This window comes from Carassius gibelio, chromosome B2 (genome assembly GCF_023724105.1).
Source record: "Carassius gibelio isolate Cgi1373 ecotype wild population from Czech Republic chromosome B2, carGib1.2-hapl.c, whole genome shotgun sequence".
Classification (NCBI taxonomy): domain Eukaryota; kingdom Metazoa; phylum Chordata; class Actinopteri; order Cypriniformes; family Cyprinidae; genus Carassius; species Carassius gibelio.
The window spans coordinates 3,845,714-3,867,332 of NC_068397.1; the positions used below are offsets into that span (position 1 = coordinate 3,845,714).

The 21,619-nt window shown below is 37.7% G+C and overlaps 1 protein-coding gene across 4 annotated transcripts in view; it reads left to right on the forward strand.

The window, feature by feature from the left end:
- Positions 1-21,619, forward strand: part of LOC127950965 (GREB1-like protein) — a 52,170-nt gene that overhangs the window by 3,585 nt on the left and 26,966 nt on the right. For 2 of the 4 annotated variants that reach the window (XM_052548438.1, XM_052548441.1), the window contains exons 1-3: positions 17,297-17,554; positions 19,995-20,063; positions 21,047-21,203. In XM_052548438.1, coding sequence (XP_052404398.1) covers positions 21,050-21,203 — 154 coding nt within the window. In that variant the 5' untranslated portion in view covers positions 17,297-17,554; positions 19,995-20,063; positions 21,047-21,049. Of the gene's footprint in view, positions 1-17,296; positions 17,555-19,994; positions 20,064-21,046; positions 21,204-21,619 lie in introns of those variants that run through there. The other 2 variants (XM_052548439.1, XM_052548440.1) reach the window with 2 other exon arrangements.

Consider the following 21,619-nt stretch of genomic DNA (forward strand, 5'->3'; position numbering starts at 1 on the left):
TCTCTCATGAAAGAGGTTTCGACTGACTGGCTTCCCTTTTATTTAAAGAGAAGGAGGAGATGTTACAGAAACAGTGCTGCTTTCCAGGAGTCAAGGTTCTGGTTCAGCTTTTGTTTGGCAGCTGCTGAGCTAGTCTTGATGTTTTTAGGCCTCAGTATCAGTTTATATGCAATTATTCTGACTTACTTGAAATTTAGTTTTTTTTTTTCCTCAAAAGTAAGAAACACCAAATGTTGGGTGGGATCTTAGTTATATCAGTCATTGTTTACTAAAAGGAGCGAGAAAGTTTGACATTTCACCAGAAAATCAAGTTTGTTTTTTGTTTTTTATAAAAAATAGGTAAAAGAATAAATAATAATTAAACACCCACAAATGGATCATTTGTTCAAAGTAAGATCAGTAACACAAAATGAATGATTTATTAAGTATCTAGTATAATTCTAGTAAAGTTTTCCAAATCAGTTCTCAGTATTTATAATATGGTGTTCCTGTAGCTCAAGTGGTAGAGCATTGCGTTATCAAGCACAAGGTTGTGGGTTCGATTCCCTGGGAACACGTGATAAGTAAAAATGTATATCCTGAATGCATGCGCTGTAATTTGCTTTGGATAAAAGTGTCTGCTAAATGCATAAATTTAATTTAATATGACCTATACACACTTATATTATTGCCTTGAATCTGGGTTTTGAATCAGTTCACTCAATCATCGATGTTCAATCGATGTTCAAAACACTATTAAGTCCAGCGCTAACTATTTTCACATACTGTAGGTCTTCCGTTATTTAAAGCATCATGTAAAAAAATAGCTGAGGATATCTTTGGAAGCTGAATACTCTGCATAGAGCTGTCTTATTGTTCTTTAATAAGACTCCAAGACATAATCTTCATACACATGCATATCAAAGTAAAAGCTTCTAGCAATCCAGCTTTCTCACTTCCATTTGGCCCTCAGCTTTTGAGACGACACTGCTCTTCCTGAAGCCCTTTTATCCCGAGTTTGAATTCAACATTTGGCTCACCCATGTTTCCAAAGGAGTGATTGAAAGGAGAGCCCAGGATTGTTTGCTGTTTGTTGACTGCCAGCGAGTCCTTGCTCTAAAGCTCGTGTCCAGGGTTATACATGAAACCCTTTGTCTCTGTGGGCCAGAAACCTGCAGGGAGCACACAAAGGTCCTGCTGAAAGCTGCTTGACATCTCCCACACAGATAACGCCGCTCAATGTGACTTAGACACTTCATTGTTGATTGATTTCTTATTTTTAGTTTTCCTGTTACCACGGTAACTGTTTTACAAGATCTTTCCTTCCTTCCTTCCTCTCTTTTCTCCTCGGTCGTGTCACGTGTCATTGCTCTTGGTGTGTTTTGACATGGCCATGTGTGTGCTGAACTTCTTTCTGTCATAACAGAAGGGCTTTGGAAGGAAATCTAATATAAACTGCAATGGATATCAATAAAGTCGAGAGAGGCTGGCTCTCAGTGTCCAGTATTGATCTGCGTAACGCCATGATCAATGACTGAACAGAGAAGAGCAGAATCAGCATGCAATTAAGTTTCTTAAATGAGCGTTAAAATGATAGATGCTGTTGCTCTTATTTCTTCCTGGTGTTGATTTATAATATCACTTTTCAGGCAGTTAATCAGGTGATGCTAAATGCATGGAGCTTAGTTTTTTTAGTTGTTAAATATTATTATTATGTTCAGCCTATGTTATTTAGTCCAAACTGAAATGCAACCCCCTCCCCCTAAATTGTGATCTTTAATGCAAGCAAAATACTGTATATCGGTCTATCAATAACCATATGTTTTCCAGTAAAAACTACTATTCATAAGTTTGTGGTCATTAAGCTTTTTTATTTGTTTATTGTTACTTTGAATCACCATGGATGCAATAAATTGATTTACAGTGATAAACATTTATAATGTTACAAAAGATTTCAATAACACTTTAGTATAGGGTCCAGTTCACACTAATAACTAGCTGCTTATTAGCATGTCTATTATTAACATATTGGCTGTTTATTAGTGCGTATAAAGTACATATAATGCATGACATCCATAATCCTACCCAATACCCTAAACTTAACAACTACCTTATAAACTATTAATAAGCAGCAAATATGGAGTTAATTAAGAAAAAAGTCATATTTAATGGTTAGTTAATAGTGAGAATTGTACCCTAAAATAAAGTTTGACCAAGATTTCTCTTTCAAATAAATGCGTCATGGATTGTGCAAAAAAATAAATAAAAATTAAACAATATTAGGAAATGTTTCTTTAGCATCAAATCATCATATCAGAGTGATTTCTGAAGATCATGTGAGACTGGAGAAATGATGCTGAAAATACAGCTGTGCATCACAGGGATAAACACACTTTAACATATATCCACACATACAATATTCACAATATTATTAATCAATGCAGCCGCATAAGACACTTCTTTCAGAGACATAAAAAAAAAATCTTTGTGTAGAAATGAATGCACTTAAAAGAGTTAATTTTAAGAGCTTATTTTGCTGTGGTCCTCTGTGTATCTGTTGGCCACTAGTGACGTGTGCAGATGGCAATATAAAGAGATGCTCATCTAGCTGTTAAAATCCCTCCTGTTGTTTGAAACTCTTGGAATAGATTGACCACGACTCAGGCAGCAGGTGCTTCTTTCTCTAGACAGACGTCTTGGTCTTATTTAAGCAGCCTGTTCCAGTGGATTTCACTTCATCCAGGATGGAAATAGCCACATTGAGCCCTACAGTGGCTAGTGGCTTCTGAAAGTTTGCTAGCACTGCTGGATTGAGCAGATCAGGGACCAGGTTTATACATTTCAAAAACCTGAAACTGTCTTGAAATATACATTTGGGACATAAAAACGCAGCATCGAGACCATTGTAAATGATAGCAGATCTCAGCGAGCACAAATAAATGCCGCTTGGTCTTCTTGTGGCTATGGTTTCCAGGTGAAGGACAGAGGAACAGCTTCAGTGTTCGGCTGAGAGCAGGAGAAGGGAACTGATCTGTATTAAAAGTTATTTGAGATACTCCACGGGTTCACTGAACTGCTTTTATTAAATGCCATTTTTCATCATGATTCTGTCAGCTGACGCAGATTTTTTTTCGGAGTGTTTATTATTAACCAAGAAATTGCTTCTAGGTTTCCAAAGTGAGAGGGTGTAAATGTCATTGTGGTTTTTTCTTGGCAGGCAGTGTGTTTGGAAGTCCATTTGAGTGATTGTGTGTTTATATGAACCTTTCCGGACATGCTGTTCACTCTGAATAAGTCCTGCTCGTTCGAGCTCTGTTAAAAATTACCGGCGTCAGCCTCAAACACAAACCACATTTAACAATGGGAGGATAGGTGAGGGACGGTGCACATCCAGTTATTAGGGTGAACGGGACAGAGGACGCTAGTACGACACAGATTGTACATTATCCCCGTTATGATGTCATCATTTTACAAAAAAACAGTCAAAATCTGGATATTTCTGTACTAACCTCCAAGTCAGAATTAAAGGGACAGGAATGTTCAAAAAAGTCATGTTTGTAATGACATGAGGGTTAATACATTTTTGACAAAATTGTCTTTTAAATAATAATGTGAACTGGAAAACAGTTTTTTTTTTTTTGTTCTATTCTTAAATTAATAATAATTTGGTTAACGTCTTGTTTTCTTAACAGTATTCATTTGTGATTTACATTACCTTTTTTCCCGGCACTTTAGTATGAAGACCAATTCTCACTATTAGTTGCTTATTATTTTATTTATTTATAGGTCAAAATTGATAGCCTGAATGCACTGTAAGTCGCTTTGGATAAAAGCGTCTGCTAAATGCATTAATTTAATTTAATTTTTAATTTATTATCATGCATATTAATAACATATGCTTATAAAACACATCTTCTGCATGATCATATTCTACATCCCTAATCCTACCCAATACGTAAACGTAATAATATCTTACTAACTAATTATGAGTTTATTAAAGCAAAAGTCGTAGTTAAATTGGATCCTAAGAGTAAGTGTGACCCATTTTTTTATATTTTGAAAGAATATGTATTAAACTCTTAACCCTTCCAAACAATCTTCTCCCCTAAAGAGTACAGGAATCTCCTGAGATACAAATATTTAAAATGTGTTTCCTAGGGATAGCAAATTTGGCTGCTTACCAACATCGAGAAGATCTTAAATTTTTTCCACAGTCATTTATGAATGTAGTCTACTGTATTTAGGTTGCTTACACATTTATGTATTTAGCAGATGCTTTAATCCATGACTTAGAGTGCATTCAGGCTACACATTTGTTTATACTAGTATGTGTGTTCCCTGGGAATTGAACCCACAACCTTTTGCGCTGCTAACACAAAGCTCTACCACTGAGCCACAGGAACATAAAAGAGTTTTCTCAGAATTTCGCAGACATTATTCATATTCAGTATAATAGATTAAAACATACTAAACCAAGTTTTTTATTTGTTTGTTTTAAATGCCTAATTACAAATATTATTTATAGAAGCTCTCATTTTAATTGCTTTGAACATACTTAGTGACAATAAATCTCAAAACTTTTCTGATGTAAATATATTCAGTTTTTAACCTGTGTAACACAATATTATGTGAAGACTGTACAAACTGACCATTCCTTGACCTTTCATATCTGTCGTAAAATGTTCTTGGTGCATCTGCCCATCTGTCCGTGACACTCAAAGCCCTCTATGACCTTTCTCACTCATTTTTTTTTTTTTTTTCTGTCATAAACTTCAATGTTCAATATGAGATTGAAAAGCATCCTCTGCTTATAACTGCATGCTCATTTTGAGATCAGCGGTGACCCCTGTCCTGTTGCAGCGGAGACCCGGCTGTCTTCTGCCTGGCCGCTTGTAAACTTTTAACCTGTCCTCTTCTTTAACGACAGGGAAAGAATGCATGAAACTCTTCTTTGCATTGTCTTTCCCTCCCGTGTGTAAAAATGACAGAGGGAATGAGAGCTGGGATGTTGATTGAGTTAAAAAGAGCCAAGTTTTCATAATGTTCTTTCTCACTAGTGTCGTTATTTAGCTCTGAAATGACAAATTTCAGAGAAGTGTCTGCCACACAGTCTGGGCCTGGATTCGACAATATCACACAATTGGATCAATGTAGCTAATTTTACAAAAGATCACGTCCCCTCCCCCCTCTGAATGGAGATGTCAAAGGTTGCTGACCTCTTGCTTTCATGTGCATTGATGGTTTCTCGGGAGGTGGGCTGCTCCCCTCCAAAGCCCTTCACATCAGCTAATATATCTTTGTTTGGACCTTTGTTTTCTTACATTTTGTCACCCTGTTTTTTTCTCCACATGGCAGATTTTACTGTAGAAGATAAAGCTGCACCAACAGAAAAATAAATTATGTGCAGCACTGGACAGAAACGGTTCTACTGGATGTTATACTTTATTAAAAATTGTTTACTTTTAGTAGTAAAACAACAACAATATATAAATAATGAGCATATAACATGTCTATGTTTATTAGATTTTTTTTTTGACTATTTCAGTGTTTTAGAAAAAGTATTTAGTAAAATGTCTATTTTCACCTTTTAGTTAGCTATGTTCACTGCATGTGTGACAAATTATTTATTACATTTGTTACATTAATTATTCACTTATTTAAATAACAAATATGCCACAGTCTCTCAACCTAGAATTAGATTTTTTTAATAGGTTTACTAATATTATTAACAGAATACTTGTTTGAAATGTCATTTTACATACTAAAACTTAAGTAAAATAAAATAAAATAACAAATAAAGATTCACTAAATTAAAAATGTTAATATGAAGTTTACTAAAACCTGTTAAATAACAAATAACTAAATATGAATTCACTATTTAGAGGACAAGAACCCCAGCATTACTATTTAATATTATTACTCTCTCTCTCTCTCTCTCTCTCTATATATATATATATAGAGTGTGTCTTTCGTAGTTTTGGCTCTGATGTTGACTACCAGGTTGAATATGTGAACTTGTTTACGAGGACATCAGATCTCAGCCATGGGTCACAGCCCCAGATGTTTTGGTGACTGTGCGGAGTTTGTTCAGTTTAAAGGGAAGGAAGAGCACAGAAGATAGTGTTGAGGTGATAGGGTGTCGATACATGGCTCAGATGGATGTGCGTCTCGTCGTCCTGTCCTGGTTATCCTGGGTGCTGACGAACAGGACGGCCCTTATCTGCAGCAGATGGGTCCTGGACCTCCTCCTCCTCCTCTCCTTCAAAAGGCTGATGTTTTCACCGCACACAGCTTATCTGCTCCGGCCTCCAGTCATTTGTTAGGAAACATGTCTGGAAACAAATCCAAGGGTCTGAGAGCAGCTCGGCTTGAAGGAAGACATGTCACGATGAAGGACGAGGAGGCTGTGTGTCAGCGCTGTGCCACACAGCTGCACTTCTTCAACACTTCATTAGCAACACTGAGCTCAGCGTTTGGGCCAGGAGCATTTAGATAAATCATGAAATATGCACTTGGCTTTCAAAGACGTGCATCTCTGTTGCTAAAGCTCCAACCTGTCCTCCAACCAGTACGCTTGTATAGGTCGTTTGTCCAAATCCCTGAAATACGACCCATCAGAGCGTATACTACAAGTGCGCCCCTATCGGCAAAAGGTTGTTTTCATATTAATGTTTTGTACTCTTTTATTTGCACTCAGGTTTGTGTTTCGTGTAGCTCAGTTGGTAGATAATTGCGTTATACCTTGATATGTAATCATGCTATCATGGGTTCGATCCCAGGGAACGGATGTGCATGAAAATGTATATACTCAATAAATCATAATTTAGCATGATTTCTGTGAGGGTTAGGTTTAGGGGTGGGGTTAGGTGTGGTCATTCGAACGAATAAGCCACCTAGTAAAATATGTAGGAATTACTGTGAGATCGGTGTAAAACGGCCACACATTGCATTTAAATAAACGTGCGTTTTGATTGGTAATGATGTTATGCGTCAATTCATGACGACAGACGCAACGCGATACAGTCATTAGACTAGAGGCATAAATATAAGTCGTAATAAGGTGCTTATATGGTCATTTTTTGTTGAAGGACAGGCTCTAAAGCTCATATATATAAAATATATTATTTTTAAGCACTATTTCTATTAGATATTGGAGTTTCTGTCTATCTAGCTGGTAAATTATATTGTCTTCAGATCTTTAAACTTTAAAACTACTTTAAACTTTTAAACGTTAAAGTTAACAGTGAAAACCTTCCAACTTAAAGCTTTAAAACAATTTCAAACTTTCTAGCTAGGCTTTTTCAAGGCAACTTATAGTTTGTCTACAAACTTTACTATCTAGTCAAAATAAAAATGCCTGTGGAGTTAAAAGGTTATATGGTTACACTTTGGGGACCAGTTCTTACTATCAACTTAATAAATTACTAATTTGCTGCTTATTAATAGTTAGCAAGGGAGTAGTTAGGTTTATGTATGGGGTCGATTAAAGGATCTAGATTATGTTCTTGCAGCATTAAGCACTTTATAAGTACTAATAAACAGCCAGTGTGTTAGTAATACGCATGCTAACAGCTTGTAAGAATCAGTCCTTAAATGTATTCGTTTTCATGACCACACTTTGTAAAAGTGCTTATGGAGTTGTAAAGTTTTATTACGTTTACACAACCTTTCCATTTCTAGAAATCACACTTTGTATATGAGTCATTGACCAAAAGGGGTTTTTACCCATTTGTCAGCAATAAGTTTTTAATCATTTAAAATGTAATAAAATGTAGTATGTTCACATTTTCTTTTATATATTCTAATATATGAACATATTAATATATAATATTCAAGTACAGGTCAGAATATATGTTTAATTTTTACTGAATGCCAAGGTAACATTAGCCCATTTCACCAATATTTTGACGTGTTATTATCACAATTTTTTTTTTGAAACATAAAAATAGACAATTAACTTGCATGTAATATGCTTTCTGTGTATACAAAATCACTTTTGTAAACTGTATTTGTTGTGAACACCAAAATTAATTTTTGGTCTTTGACCCAGATATGAGTTCTGAAGCTTAATTTATTTTATGTAACTTTTCCAAGTCTAGAAATCACATTTTTATATTAGTTTTATTTTAGTGTATTTGTTTTTTATATACCCATGGAGTTGTATGGTTTTATTAACTGGCATGACTTTTCCAGGTCTAGAAATCACACTTTCTATTTATTTTTCATGATCTATGGCTCTCTGGCCGAGAATTAAATGGTTAAATTGAAAAACAATGAAAACAAATCTCATAGACTTAAACTGAAGGAGGTACCTGAAGCACACCTAGAGATCAGGATATCATAGGCATTTGAGGGTGAGCTCTTTTGATGTCATAATGTAAGTAACCACCTTGCAAGCAGCTAGCACTGTGCATTATTATTCATTCTGTTTAATAACTCTCATGGCTGTGTGTTATAGTTGAGGTCGTTCTGTGGTTCATGCTAGTTTGTAATTCTTCTCTCACCTGACTTGACCTTTATCTTGGCTTGTCTGCTCAAGTACATACTGCTCACTTCAACTGAAAAATTGCAAGATAAAAGATTAACATGATTGACTTGTCTTAATAGAGTACAGAGTGTTTTCATGAGCTGTACCTTTTGTGGAAACCCGTTACTGACATGATTTAATGCTTTTTATGTTATTTTTACTTGATAGCATTTTTAAATTTACTATAATAGTGCAACTATCTTGCACTCTGCATTAATATACCTCCCGTTATCAAACACATGAACAGTTTTTTGCATTCTTTGGAGGTACTGAATGAACCGGACAGACTTGGAAATGCTTCAGGAGATTCCTTCACTAAGGTGATAAACCTCATGAAAATCACGCTCCGTGACTGTTTCTCTTTCCACACGCTGTTTTGTTTCAGCCTGGAGCTCTGTCCAAATGTTTTAGCATTCTTCTGGCTCTTCTGCGATCTGCACGGAGCCGGTTAAGCCCAAGGTCACCAATAGCGGCTCTGGGGAGATGAGGTGAGGGTTGTGGAACAGGCTGGCCGAAGTCACGGTGACCACGACCCAGTGCTGGACTCCACAATCTAGCTGAGAGAAAAAGAGAAGAGCACTGGCTCTGAATCTTCCTCTGATCTCAAGAGAATACTGTCTCTGCTGATTGCATTAATGGATTCTGGATGAAACAGAGATCAGTCTTATGAGTTCAGTCTCTCTGTATGAAGCATACAGACTTTATTCCAGCCACAGATAGACAAAAATATGGCTGAAAAATGCACAATGTATTCTAACAACCACTCAGAAACACTGCAGCTACCACATACATTACAACGCCTTGCAAAAACCTATAAAAAAGGGCGGGAAACCCGTTATTAAGTTTGATTTGGTGAGGGCTACCTTTATTGGTGGATTCCTTATCTCTTAAGAGTTGAATACAGTAAATACAAATCCACTGGACTCTTGGAGCTTCTGTGTTTTGGCTGGACCTCATCTGACCTCAGGAAGCATCCAGATTCATGGCCCTGCTGCTCATGATAAGAGAAAGGGCAAATATTTACCCGTGAGGAACATATGCTTCTGTCTTGATGGACTTTTCCTCAGATAAACTCTCTGTATGCCACATTAGAAAACTTCTTTAGATAGTTGAATATTTGAGATATAATGGCTTGCAGCATGCACGTGCAGCGGGGCAAGCATTTGATTTCTTTAGCTGCTTTTTCTAGTACAGTGCGGCACAGTCGATGGTCTTTAAAAGAGTAGTTCACCCTAAAAAATGATAATTCTGCCATTTACTCACCCTCATGTTGTTCCAAGATATTTAGAGAAATGTTTCAGTTTTTCTTTGTTTTGTCTTTATTTTAGTAAGTCAATGATAACCAAACCTGTTTGGTTACCTTCTCAAACATTTTTCTAAATATCTTATTTTATGTTCCATAGTAGAAAGAAGGTCATACAGGGTTGGAATAACATTAGGTTGAGTTGATGAAAAATCCAAACCTTTGAGACTTTGGTTAATCTTTGAAACACAAGTTAAGATATTCTTAATGAAACGTGAGAGATTTCCCATCACTGAAAATCCAAAACTTTGACAGTCAGTGTAATAAAGATATTATAAACATAAACCATATGAATCGAGCAGTTTAATGAGTTTTTGATGAAATACGGCCACTTTACAGGATGAATAGATTTGCTCTAGGCTTTATTCGTATGTAAACATTGATCAACGCTCATACACAGAGCATCAAATCTGGTCAGTGGCTGCTTGTACAAGGTTGCTTGATGCCAGAGTTCAATAAATGAAATAAAAAAGGCTTTAAAGTAAAGGGAAGTTTTTAAACAGTTCTTATGCTGTTTCATATGAGATTACGTGTTAGGTGTAATTGTCTGAAACCCTGGTGTAACTTGGCTTTATGATCGATTACACAAAGCGCATCTAGAGTAGACTTTTCCGGTCTAGTTTGAGAGTGGTCTGGCTGTTCCCAGCTCAGTTGATTAAGAGAATGGGTTTGTGTCTGTGTCAGCACTGGACAATAGATTGAACCTGCCTTTGTTACATCACAACAACAACAAAAGAAGCAAGAGGATTTCAATTGTCAACCCTATCACCGTGTGCAACTCACTCGACTATATCAGCATGACACTACTGTTACCCACACACACACACACACACACATACACAGCAGTCCAGATGTGGCAGAGGATGCCTGGGGTCAGGAAGAGGAGCATGATGGATACAGTTGAGCGCTCCACAAGGAAGTGGGGAGGGGGCGAGGACAGGGGTCTTTCCTGAGAACATTAAAGACCCTCATTGTTCATTTGTCACTCACTCATTAAAGGTGGCTTTGTGACTCTGAAGAGGGAAAAGCACTACTTCTTTTCTCCAACTTACAGATGTTTTTATTTAAATTGATTACTGGTTGATCTGTTCAGTCGTGCAATCATTAGCTCTTTTTTGGTGGGAATAGACTATATGCACATTTCATGTCAGAAATATTGTAACTATTCTTGAGATTTTGCTCTGAGCTGTTAATTGATTGGAAATTGTGTATTTATGTGGCTTTGATTAAAATCATGCATCCATGTATTGTTGATGACAGCAAAATACTTCATTTTAAGTCAAATAAAGAATGTTTTAACAACATTGCACATCAAACTGAAATTTACCATTTAGTCTTTTTCACTGTTGTCACAGAGGACCAATGAGAGATATAAGAACTTATATAAACTTAAGAGATTAATAAAGTGTATCATGTAAAAACTTCCAAGTATTCAAAAGTTAGAACATTTAAATCAGTTTTTACTCATTGGAAACTGGAGACGCTGTTCAAATTAGATACATTCTTACAATGTATCAGAACTGTTACAGAATATTTCAAAATGTATATTTAGTGGTTCGTGGTAATTTTCCACTATTATACATTCAGATTACTTCAGATGACATCTAATGGTTACTTAAAGTTAATCTTTGAAATCAAAACACTTATAATTTCATAACAATCTCAGTAGACTTTGTTTGACTACATATTTTAGTAATACCAACACTGCATGAATTCAACATTAACACGTGGTACCAACACATTGGCTTTGAGGAAAAGGTGTAAAACTTTGGTTGACCTTTTCCAATTAACCAGATGTGCAAAATCAGTCAAGGATTAACTCAAGGATTAACTTCCATCGTCGAACTCTGTACTAAAAGTGATGAAATACCCTTGTATTGCCATATTTAATGTTTGTAACTATCGCAAACGTTAAATGACAATACAAGACTTTATTTGCATCTGGTTGAACGACATGGTGAACTGTGGTGTCCTGACCAGCAATGCCATTCCTCGCCTGAATAATGATGGATGAAGCGTCAAAGCAGGAGGAATTGTGTCAGGAAGCACATCTGACCTCTCTTTGGCCCTTGTCACCTGATAACACTTGTCTGTTTTGATAATATGTGCTTCATGTGACACTGGGCTATTAAACAAGACCCCTTTTGGAACTGTAACAAAAATATCTGCCTCTAAAGTCTATTTAATCTCGAGAACAAGAGCAGGACAAACAAACCATTAGGAACCAAGAGTGAATGAGTGAGCTTACCGAATGTTTAAGCCAAAATGCAGTAAGGAGCACTTTAACTGAAACATAGACACTTAAATTTGTCTATTTCCAGTCATCAGCACATAACAGCAACCGTTTAAAAAAAATCATACGGGAAAAATGAAATGCGTTTAACCCATTAGTAGAACTATTATTGTCCCTAGTGGATAACAGCTGTGGTCTGTGTTGTAAAATGCAGGGTTGGGTTCATCGTCAGGTCTCCGGTTTATTGGCCAGAGCAGCCTTGCTGTTCTTCACCCAGATTGAGCTCTTTGTTTTGTTGTCATGGCATCAGGACACTTGATTTTCCCATGAACACCATAGATTTTGGAATAAAGCTTAGGTCTCACTGTTTTACTGTTGAGAATCCACTCCCTATAAATGAAAACTAGTCATGTTGGTGCACATGAGTCCCAGTATTGGCGCCATCATTGGTTGTTTGAGCATGTGGCTCCGACGCTTTGGCTTTGAGGTGGAAAATTGTAGTTGACCTTTTCCAGTTAGCCAGATGAGAAAAGATGAAAAAAGATTCACATGCAACAATTTATACTTGTTCAGATCAATTTGAAGCCGCCTCAGATATTTTGACTTTACTGCTTCTCCATTTCTCCAGTGAAACTCCAATTATGATTGATAATTTAATATTATGCCAATAACTGATACATTGCTAAAAAATTGTCAAAATCAAACGTCGATCATTGTTAAATGCTACAATTAAATTCAGGCATGACAATATTATAATCTAAAGTATGAAAATATATAGACATTTTGACATTTGCTAAAGATTATATTACTGTTATTAAATTATTAGTGTTTTTAAAGATGAACTTTAAGTGAACGCTACATGATGGTAAAGATAATCAACATAAATATAAAATAATGTAAATGAGTATGTGCTATTTAATATCAATACTGGCCAAAAAGTAAAATCTAATATTGGCTAACGACTGATATATCCTTACTTTTCCCAAGTTTTCTTGCTTGTAGTCTTGAATTGCTCTAATAGGAGGTTTCCCAAAGTGTCTTTGGTAATTACTGATGTAAAGCATTTGTCTGAGTGCAGGATTTAGTTGAAGGTTAAATTAAAGCCATTCACTCCGCCTGAATGTACGGCAAGGTCAACACTCTAATCAGGGCTTCGGTCACACAAAGGCCAGTTTGGACTCTAATAAATGAGCCCAGCACTCCCACGATCCCACCCCGCTGCAGTCTGCTGACCGTATCTCGGGGTCGCCCTCTTGCCCCTCTCATTTTCCAGTCACTTTTATAACTGGACAGTAAACTTCCAGTGGCTTAATGATGATGAATTCTTCATCTGCCCAAATACTCCTTTTGTTGATCCTCCCAGGCCTCCACCCCCTTAAACCCTGGCTAACCTTGGCCCACCACTACCCCCGTCCACTGCTGGACTAATCCTCTCCCCAGGCTGTCACCTCCAACCCCACCCAAGCCAATCCCTAGCTGACCAGTCAGGGTTTTCTCTCTCTCTGCCAATTTCAGCTTTGGCTTTCAGCTTGTCCCCCCAAGCCTCCCTTCCCCCTTTGGTTCATGTGGCCAAGTGGAGGAGGTTATCTCCACCGCCCTGGCTCATATTGGCCTTGCTGGAAAAGCCCCAATTTGCACTTCAGGACCCCAGCAGGAAGTCTGTGAGAGGCCTTTAATAGGCAAATGAGCGCAGGGCTTAGGGAACAGCAACCTGCCAGCGGTGTGACAAGCGGCGTGAGACCCCACGCCTCATGCCTGGAATAGCCCTTATGTGGTCAGGGAGGCTGAACGTGCCAGGGCAGCATTGGCTTTCACGTGACGCCGACATTGTCAGGCTGTTGTAATTTGTTTTTTCTGACACTGAGTAGATAGCTCCTGAAGACCTCGATGAGCTGTGGCAGTTCCCACCTCGATCTCTCCCTCCTACCCAGCTGATCCTCATTTGTCACTGCGTTAAAATCACGTTCTACTCTCACCTCATCTATGTGATTCTTAGTTGTTGTTTTTTTACAACCATGCGATGACGAAGATTTCATCACGCTTCTAAAAACCCACACTCGATAAGACAATCAAGCAGTTCTTATTAAGAAGCCAAAGCCACTCTTTTAAAAGCTTAGAGCACTCAATAATTGTGTACTGGTTTCCCCCAGCCTAGGATTCAGTTTGCCCAAATTTAGATTGAGTCATTCCATTTAGACTAAATATGTGGAATTGGATTTGAATTGGAGTGCTTTGAAGCAAGAAACTGAGAACAAGAGTCACACTTCTAAATCTTGCATTCTAGACTAAAAAATCTGCTCTGGTTTACCCCAAAATGCTTTTGTTGGTTCAAATTTAGATTAAGTTGCACCATTTGGATTAAATTTGTGGCATTGTATCTGGAATGTGCATTTCTCCAGAAAGAACCGAGAAATAGAGTCATACTTCTCAAAGCTTGCATGTTACATGTATTATTTCACCTTTGGTTTTTCTAAGCATTTGTTGCTACAGATTAAGATTAAATTGCCTATATTTGGATTAAGTTTGCTATATTGGATTTGCACTGCGTGTTTCTCCAGAATGAAGCCGGGAGCTAGATTCACACTTTTCAAAGCTTGCATAACTTCATTATTTCATATTTTCTTACATGTTTGTTAGCCAAAATTTAGATTAAGTTACACTACTGAAATGAACATTCTGAACTCAAAACTTCTGCTATGGTTTGCCCCAAACTGTTTTATAATGATTTAATTTAGATTAAGTACCCCCACTTGGATTATGTTTTCCCTGTTGGTTCTGGATTGTGCATTTCTCCAGAAAGAAGCAAGAACTAGAGTCATGCTTCCCAGAGCTTACGTTCTGCATTCATTATTCCGCTTTGGTATTTCTAAGCATTAGTTGGTCCAGATTCAGATTAAGTATTTGGATTAAGTTTGTCCCATTGGATTTGGACTGAGGGGTTCTCAGAAAGAAAGTCAAAAACACTTCTGAACCCAAAACTACTTTGATTTTGCCCCAAGCTGTGATTTTGTTGGCCCAAATTTGGATTAAGTAGTCCCACTTGTATGATTTTTATTCCTGTTGGATCTGGATTGCATTCCTCTGTAAAGAAGCCATTTCTTTCAAGTTACATTTCTAAAAAATTTAATTCTGTATCCAATAACTCTTCTGTGGTTGACCTGGAACTGGGCTTTTGGTCTCACTGGATCTAAACAATGATGCTGTCTTTCTGGAATGAGGCAGTTTTGCTGTACCTTGGAAGAATGGTCACTTCTCAAAAGGAAGTAGAGAACAAGACAAAACAGAGGTCCAAAAGATGTTGAAAGAGCTGCCACCACATGACTCGTCTATTCTCAGGTGGCAGTGGAAAAGACACTTCCCATTGTCAGTGCCCAGGGTTGGAGACTGAAAGCAGTGCTGAAGGATGGGCGAGAGGAGGGACAGCTCACTCACTGGTTCTTTTGTTTTACCCACAAGCTCAATTGAGCAAAGGAAACCTCTGCTTTGCTCTCTTTCTTCTCTTCCAGTGACCCATTAAGTTCTGATAGTGTTAAAAGCCTGAGACTTGAATCATCACTTCGGTTACCCAAAAAACTGAACTTGTGATGCATTCTTCATATGATTATTATTTGTTTTGTTTTTTTTACAGTCTTGACAAAGAGTACAGCAAAGGTTGTTTCTGATATAATATCCAGCATTTGTTGATCACAAGTCCTTACACATTTGGGGACATTGTGTGGTCCAAATGGTTTCTGAAGGAGAAACTTTGCAATTAAAATAAACAATGTTTAGACAAAGCCCCCAGATTAGGTGGAATGACAGCATTAATGACTCTGGGAGGCTAATAAAGCCCTCTGAGGGCGGGAGGTCATTGTTTTAAGCTGACTCCCATACTGCTTTAGCCCCTATCTACTAATTCTTATTAGGGTGAGAAGGAGTATATGGCTCGATTTAGACCAACTGTTTAGAAAGCAGAATAAATGACTGATTTGATGTACAACCTGATCAAAATTATTTCCTTACTCTTCAATCTACAAAATGCCATTAATGCCATTTTTACAGGGTTATTCCATTTTTTTTGTTGGTGTTTATCTCACCAAGTGAGTTGCCTCTAATGCATCATTTTGTTGACATGGCTGTTTTGTTGTTTGCTTGATAAATTCTTTGTGTCTTTAACTTTGACAAATGCATTTCACTGTTGCAGTTCTCAGCACACTCTTTGAACCATTGCGTCAAGTCACCTTTTTGTTCCATGGACAAGGCTGTTATCAATTATTAACAAATCCTACTACTCGCTGCAGACAAAACAGGATCGCGGGTGTGTTGATTAAATCTACTGTGTATATTTACCCTCTAAAGTCATATGATAGGGTTGAGGTGATGAAACTTGAGGGAACACTTTATGCCTAAATAGAGTTAGATTATTGTTATTGGATCCATAACGAGTTGTAATGAATGGTAACAAATGGACCAGCACTGGTTTATTTAAATACCATAAGGTCCTAAAACGAGAGGGTCAACCGATTCACAATATTTTGTCATTATCTTGCGAGATAAGTCGAGAGATGGAGTCATTGTTAGTGAGAGCCTGGAGCACCAGGGGAACCCGATCCTCCCGTATTTGCATTCAAATCTCTTTCACTTCCTCTGAGCCACTTCTCTGTGGCACGCTGTAGGAAATGATCAATCCGGTAAAGTGCAAAACATCAATCTCCTATCAAGTTATTTAGACCAGATGAGTCCCCGCCACTCGGCTATTTACAATGGGCCTGAATTCTCAGTTAATCGTCAACCTCCAGTGAGGGGAGGGATTTGAGTTCGGGCAAGGCTGACAGACAAAATGCGGACTGACCCCACATTCTTTAGCAAGTGTCCCTAGTTTGCCATTGGTACGCCCTATCAGTAAAATGGCCCCAATAAAACGGGGAGCAGCAGAAGGGGAGGAAAACGATCCTTCGCCTTACGTCGTACCCCCATCTGCGAGTGTGACACTTAGCAGTCTCCGGTGTCACGTTAAGAGATGGGCATCTGTGCATCGTGCGTGGTGAACGCAGCACGCGTGTGGCGCGCGGAGGCGCCTTGCCTCTATTGTGCCGTGCTCTGCAGTATGGCCCTCTCCACAACAGCATCTGTCACCTTAGGGGGTCATCAAGGGCCAAGATGAATGAGTCCTGAGAGAATGCCCCTCTCGCCCCACAGAGCAAATGGCCGAGAAGAGGGAGGGGGCGAGAGAAATGGGGGGAGGGCCTGCTGTTTGTGTATGTGAGTGTTGGAGGGTTTGTGTATCCAGAGCCACTGAGTACAGGACAGAGAAGGTAGCTCCACTGGAGTTCCTCAAATCAGGATTTTCCTCCCCAACTCTGGACTATCATGACCAGGGAGCTGCTGGCTCGCAACAGGGACGAGGATTACTGTCACAGCCTAGACACTGCTTTCGGATATCCAAACGATGGAAATAGCCTGTTTTATTAATCTGCTTTGAGGTCTTCAGTGGGATTTGAGGCACACTCCACACCCCGGCTGCTTATGAAAGGTACAGAAGCGTCATGTTAGTTTATTTGACACTCACCGGCTCCTGCTAAATTGGTGTGAATGGCCATGGCTCTTAGCGCCCCATTTATTTAAAGATTTTTGCATTGGCTAATCTCTGTCCCATCCCCCTGCATGAAGTTTTGCTCTTTAAACTCGCTTACCTTTAGTTAATGTCTCTGGGTGGAAAAGAAAACTAAGTGTGAATTGGTCAGTGATGAGTGCCGAGTCAAAAATTGAAGTACTGTAGTGTTACTCTTTATGTAAATATAGGCAGGGAGTGTTGAAATCATGCAGTTATGCATTGCTTGTTTTTAGTCTAAACGTTTATACCTTATAAATGGGCTGTTTTTATCAATTTCACCCAGTATTTGTTTGTTTTTGTTTGTGAAACTTAAGTAGAATTTATTCACTGAATGCAAGTTGTCCTCTTCCATTGTCATCAGTTTAATGTAATTATGCAGATAAGGAAGGAAACAAAAGAGGGAGTGGATTGAGAGAAAGACGGAAAGGTCTTTAGTGGTACAGTGCAGTATGTGACTGTAACCACATTTTATAAGTCACATGTGGCACATTTCATCTAAATCTTTTACTTGGCCTTTTATTGTACTCTGAAAAAATGTCCATAAAATTGCAAAGGCATACACATATTTATCATGTTGTTTATTTTTTATATGAACCAGATAAATTGCTTGACCAACTAAGAACATCTTTGCTAAATGTTTTTGTTGTTAATAAAATAACTTTTTATATTGAAATTATTAAAATCTGCGTCGCAAAGTTAGGTCAAGAAAATAATGTATGTGGCACCAAAACAGTGACTGAAATCTCCACATGTTGAGTCTATTGGACAACATAAGTGTAAAATTGTTCATCTTAGACAAAACAAACGTTACCAGTAAAGCAAACAAACTTTAGTAACTGTGCCTAATTATGTCTGTGGGTTGGTTTGTTTTGGCTACTTAAAGTGTTGTGTTTCCCTTCATGGCTATTTCATGATCTCCTAGATTATATTTGTAGAGTTTTTGGTTTCTTTAGTTTGGATTGGACATCCTTGAACACATCATTTGAGTCACACCAAGTCCTCGGTTGTTGGTAAACCCGTTTTGATCAGGGAAAGACATTCATGTTCATTGCGTTCAGTGTCAATATTGAAGCTTTAGTCATTCATTTTTGTTTTTAGAATTCAACTTCTCAATTCCTTTAAGGACTTGGTGCAGTTTTAGATGTTTCATGACAGCTTTTTGTGTTGTATGCGTTGTAGATAATCAGTCAGAATTAGAAAGCAAACTGAAAGCCTGTATGGAAGCAGTGGAAGAACAGCTCTTGGCCTAAAGGCAGGGCTCTCTGCAGGCATGTCCACATTAGCATTTAACACCCCTTATGTGTCATTAGCAGTCAAACTGGACCCTGAGAGCCCTTAAGGCAGGACAGAACTATGATCAGTTGCTGCTACCTCACTTTTCCTCTGTTTACCACAGTATCAAGACAAGCGATATGCAGAAACTTGACCCAACAGGCCTCCAAGTGCTGTTTGCAAAACAGGGTGTGCACCTTGTTTTCTGAGTTATTCAATGCTGGCATCAATTGCTGTGTCACACCAGGAATCTTCCATGTCAGTCTTCAGAGACTTGATGACTTTTTTTATCTGAAAAAGAAATAAAAAAGACACTTCATCAGTTGGTCTCAGTTATATCCGGTTTTCTGGATAATCATTCACAAATCTCACAATGTTCAAAGAAATGCTGTATTTATTGTTGCTGCAGTATTTATTGTGAAACCAATCATAGTATCACCTGGTGGAGGTTATCAATATATTCCTTATAAATCCATTTTATCACCTAGATTTTAAAAACGAATAAAAGTTAAGGTCATTCATTTTCTGATTTTCAAAGGATGTAGGTCCTTGTAACCTTTGCAAATTTGGGATACTTTTGGATGAAGTATTTAGTGACTGATTGATGGCTTTACTGCATTTCACTCTTGTTTTAACCAGACCAAAAGCACAAAACCTGTCCCATCAGTCTTTGTGTAATCCTGGAAGTAGGAGACGTGGAGTTCCTTTCCCCTGTGTGTTCCACAAACATTCCCTTGAGGTCATAATGTCATATAACTCATCCTTCAGCGTTATCAGTTAACAGCTACATATGTTGAAGATCACTGCAATCTGTTCGGCTTTACAAACAACTGTCTGATCTGAGATAACACTCACCACATATTAATCTTACGGATTTATTCCACAATTAATCGTCCATTCGGTGTTTTTAAATCAAAATAAGCCCGTTGCCAATATCTAATTCTGCAATAGTTGGATTTAATTGCACAGATCGAGCGACTCAGAGATGATTCCCAATGTATTGCGCCAACAAGTTATGCACCATATGATATTTTACACGTATTTATACTGTCAGTGAAGATCTGATTGTTTAACTATTGTTTTGTAGGTGCAACTTTGATATACCATGGAGAAGAGGTGATCCGGTTCTTCTGCAGCTAAAGAAATACTATCAAAGGTATAGTGGTACAATGGCAAATATTTAGCAAATTGGATGTTTTGTGTATTGTTGCAGCTGTATAATTGCATAGAAGTAGTTAATTGTCAAATATGAGATCTGTCTTTGAGGGTTTTTTTCAATTAACGTACCGTGGCATACTCATTTGTCATCGTTTGCTGTCTTGATTGTCGATCTAGTTTAGCAGAAACCAATACTGAGCTTTAGTAGTTTCACAAAGCAAACAAAAAGGTAAAAAGAGGAAAGGAAATGCAATCAGAAATACAAATGAATGTGTCGGTGTAGAGCAGATGGCCTACCGATGAGCTGGTTATACTTGACATGTAGCTCAGTGGTATACGTTTTCTTCATATCAGTATTTATTACATGACTCTCTGGAGTAACCTGATTTTTATTGGTCAGTTGTACCTTTCTGCAGTCAATTATTTCTGGGAATTAGCTTTGTTGTTATTTCTAAATTCACCCCGTAAAGTCCCCTCAGATTAATGTCAGGGTTTTGATCATTTCATCAGGGTTTATTTTGCAGTAATGAACACTTGCTGTACATTATCTGTTACTAGTCAAGGGCTGCTGAACAACAACAGCTCAAGGAGTTTACTTAAAAGTCATAAAAATGGTTGTTTTGGTGGCTCACGTGACATTTTTTACAATGTAGCTGATCAGGTCTCTCTCGATTTCTTCCGTGCTACTGTTTTAAATCAGGCATTGTAACTTTCTTTTAACTGTATAGCGGTTCTCGTGCTCTGAAAGCTATGCCTGGACTGTCTTTGCTAGTAATACAACAGAAACGTTTTCGATGGCTATTCTATGAAAGACTGAAAATAGCCTTGTTCAGGTTGGAATTAAAATCTCGTTCAAGCTGTCCATCAGAACACGTGACAAAAGATCTACTGTGTGAGTTCAATACTGAACTGTATGATGTGTATTTATGCAGGGTATATTTAAACAAAATGAATGTGTGAAAATCGCATGTTTCATTTCAGATCATGGGGAATTCATACGCGGGACAGCTGAAATCGGCCCGCTTCGAGGAAGCTCTTCACAACTCCATAGAGGCCTCGTTAAGATCGAGCGGTGACCCTCAGCCCGTATTCACACAGCTGTATCTCCAGCCTGACCAGTATCCTAGCAACCTGCAAGGTGACCCTTAGCCTTCAAAGGAATTGATTTTAATGTGTTCTTAATAATAATTTACATTTTAAGGAAAAACATATGGAAATGATCTTCTAAAACTTGGTCAAAGAACCTTTATTGTATTCATCAAAGCGCTTCATATATGGTCTATATGGTCAGTCTATCTATAAATTAGGTTACATTTCATGTCCGGCGATGATTATTCTTTTTTTTTGGTTTCAAAATCATATTTTATCTAGTTTAAAGAGAATACATACTATAATCTCACACATATATTGTCTTCACCCTTTTTTACAGTTTGCTTGAAATTGCCTTTAATGTCCCTTAATTAGTTTTTACAGTGTCTGCTTTTTGAATTGAGTTCAAAATAATGATTAAAACAATTTAAGTCAAGATTATGTATTTAAAATGTATTTCTACAA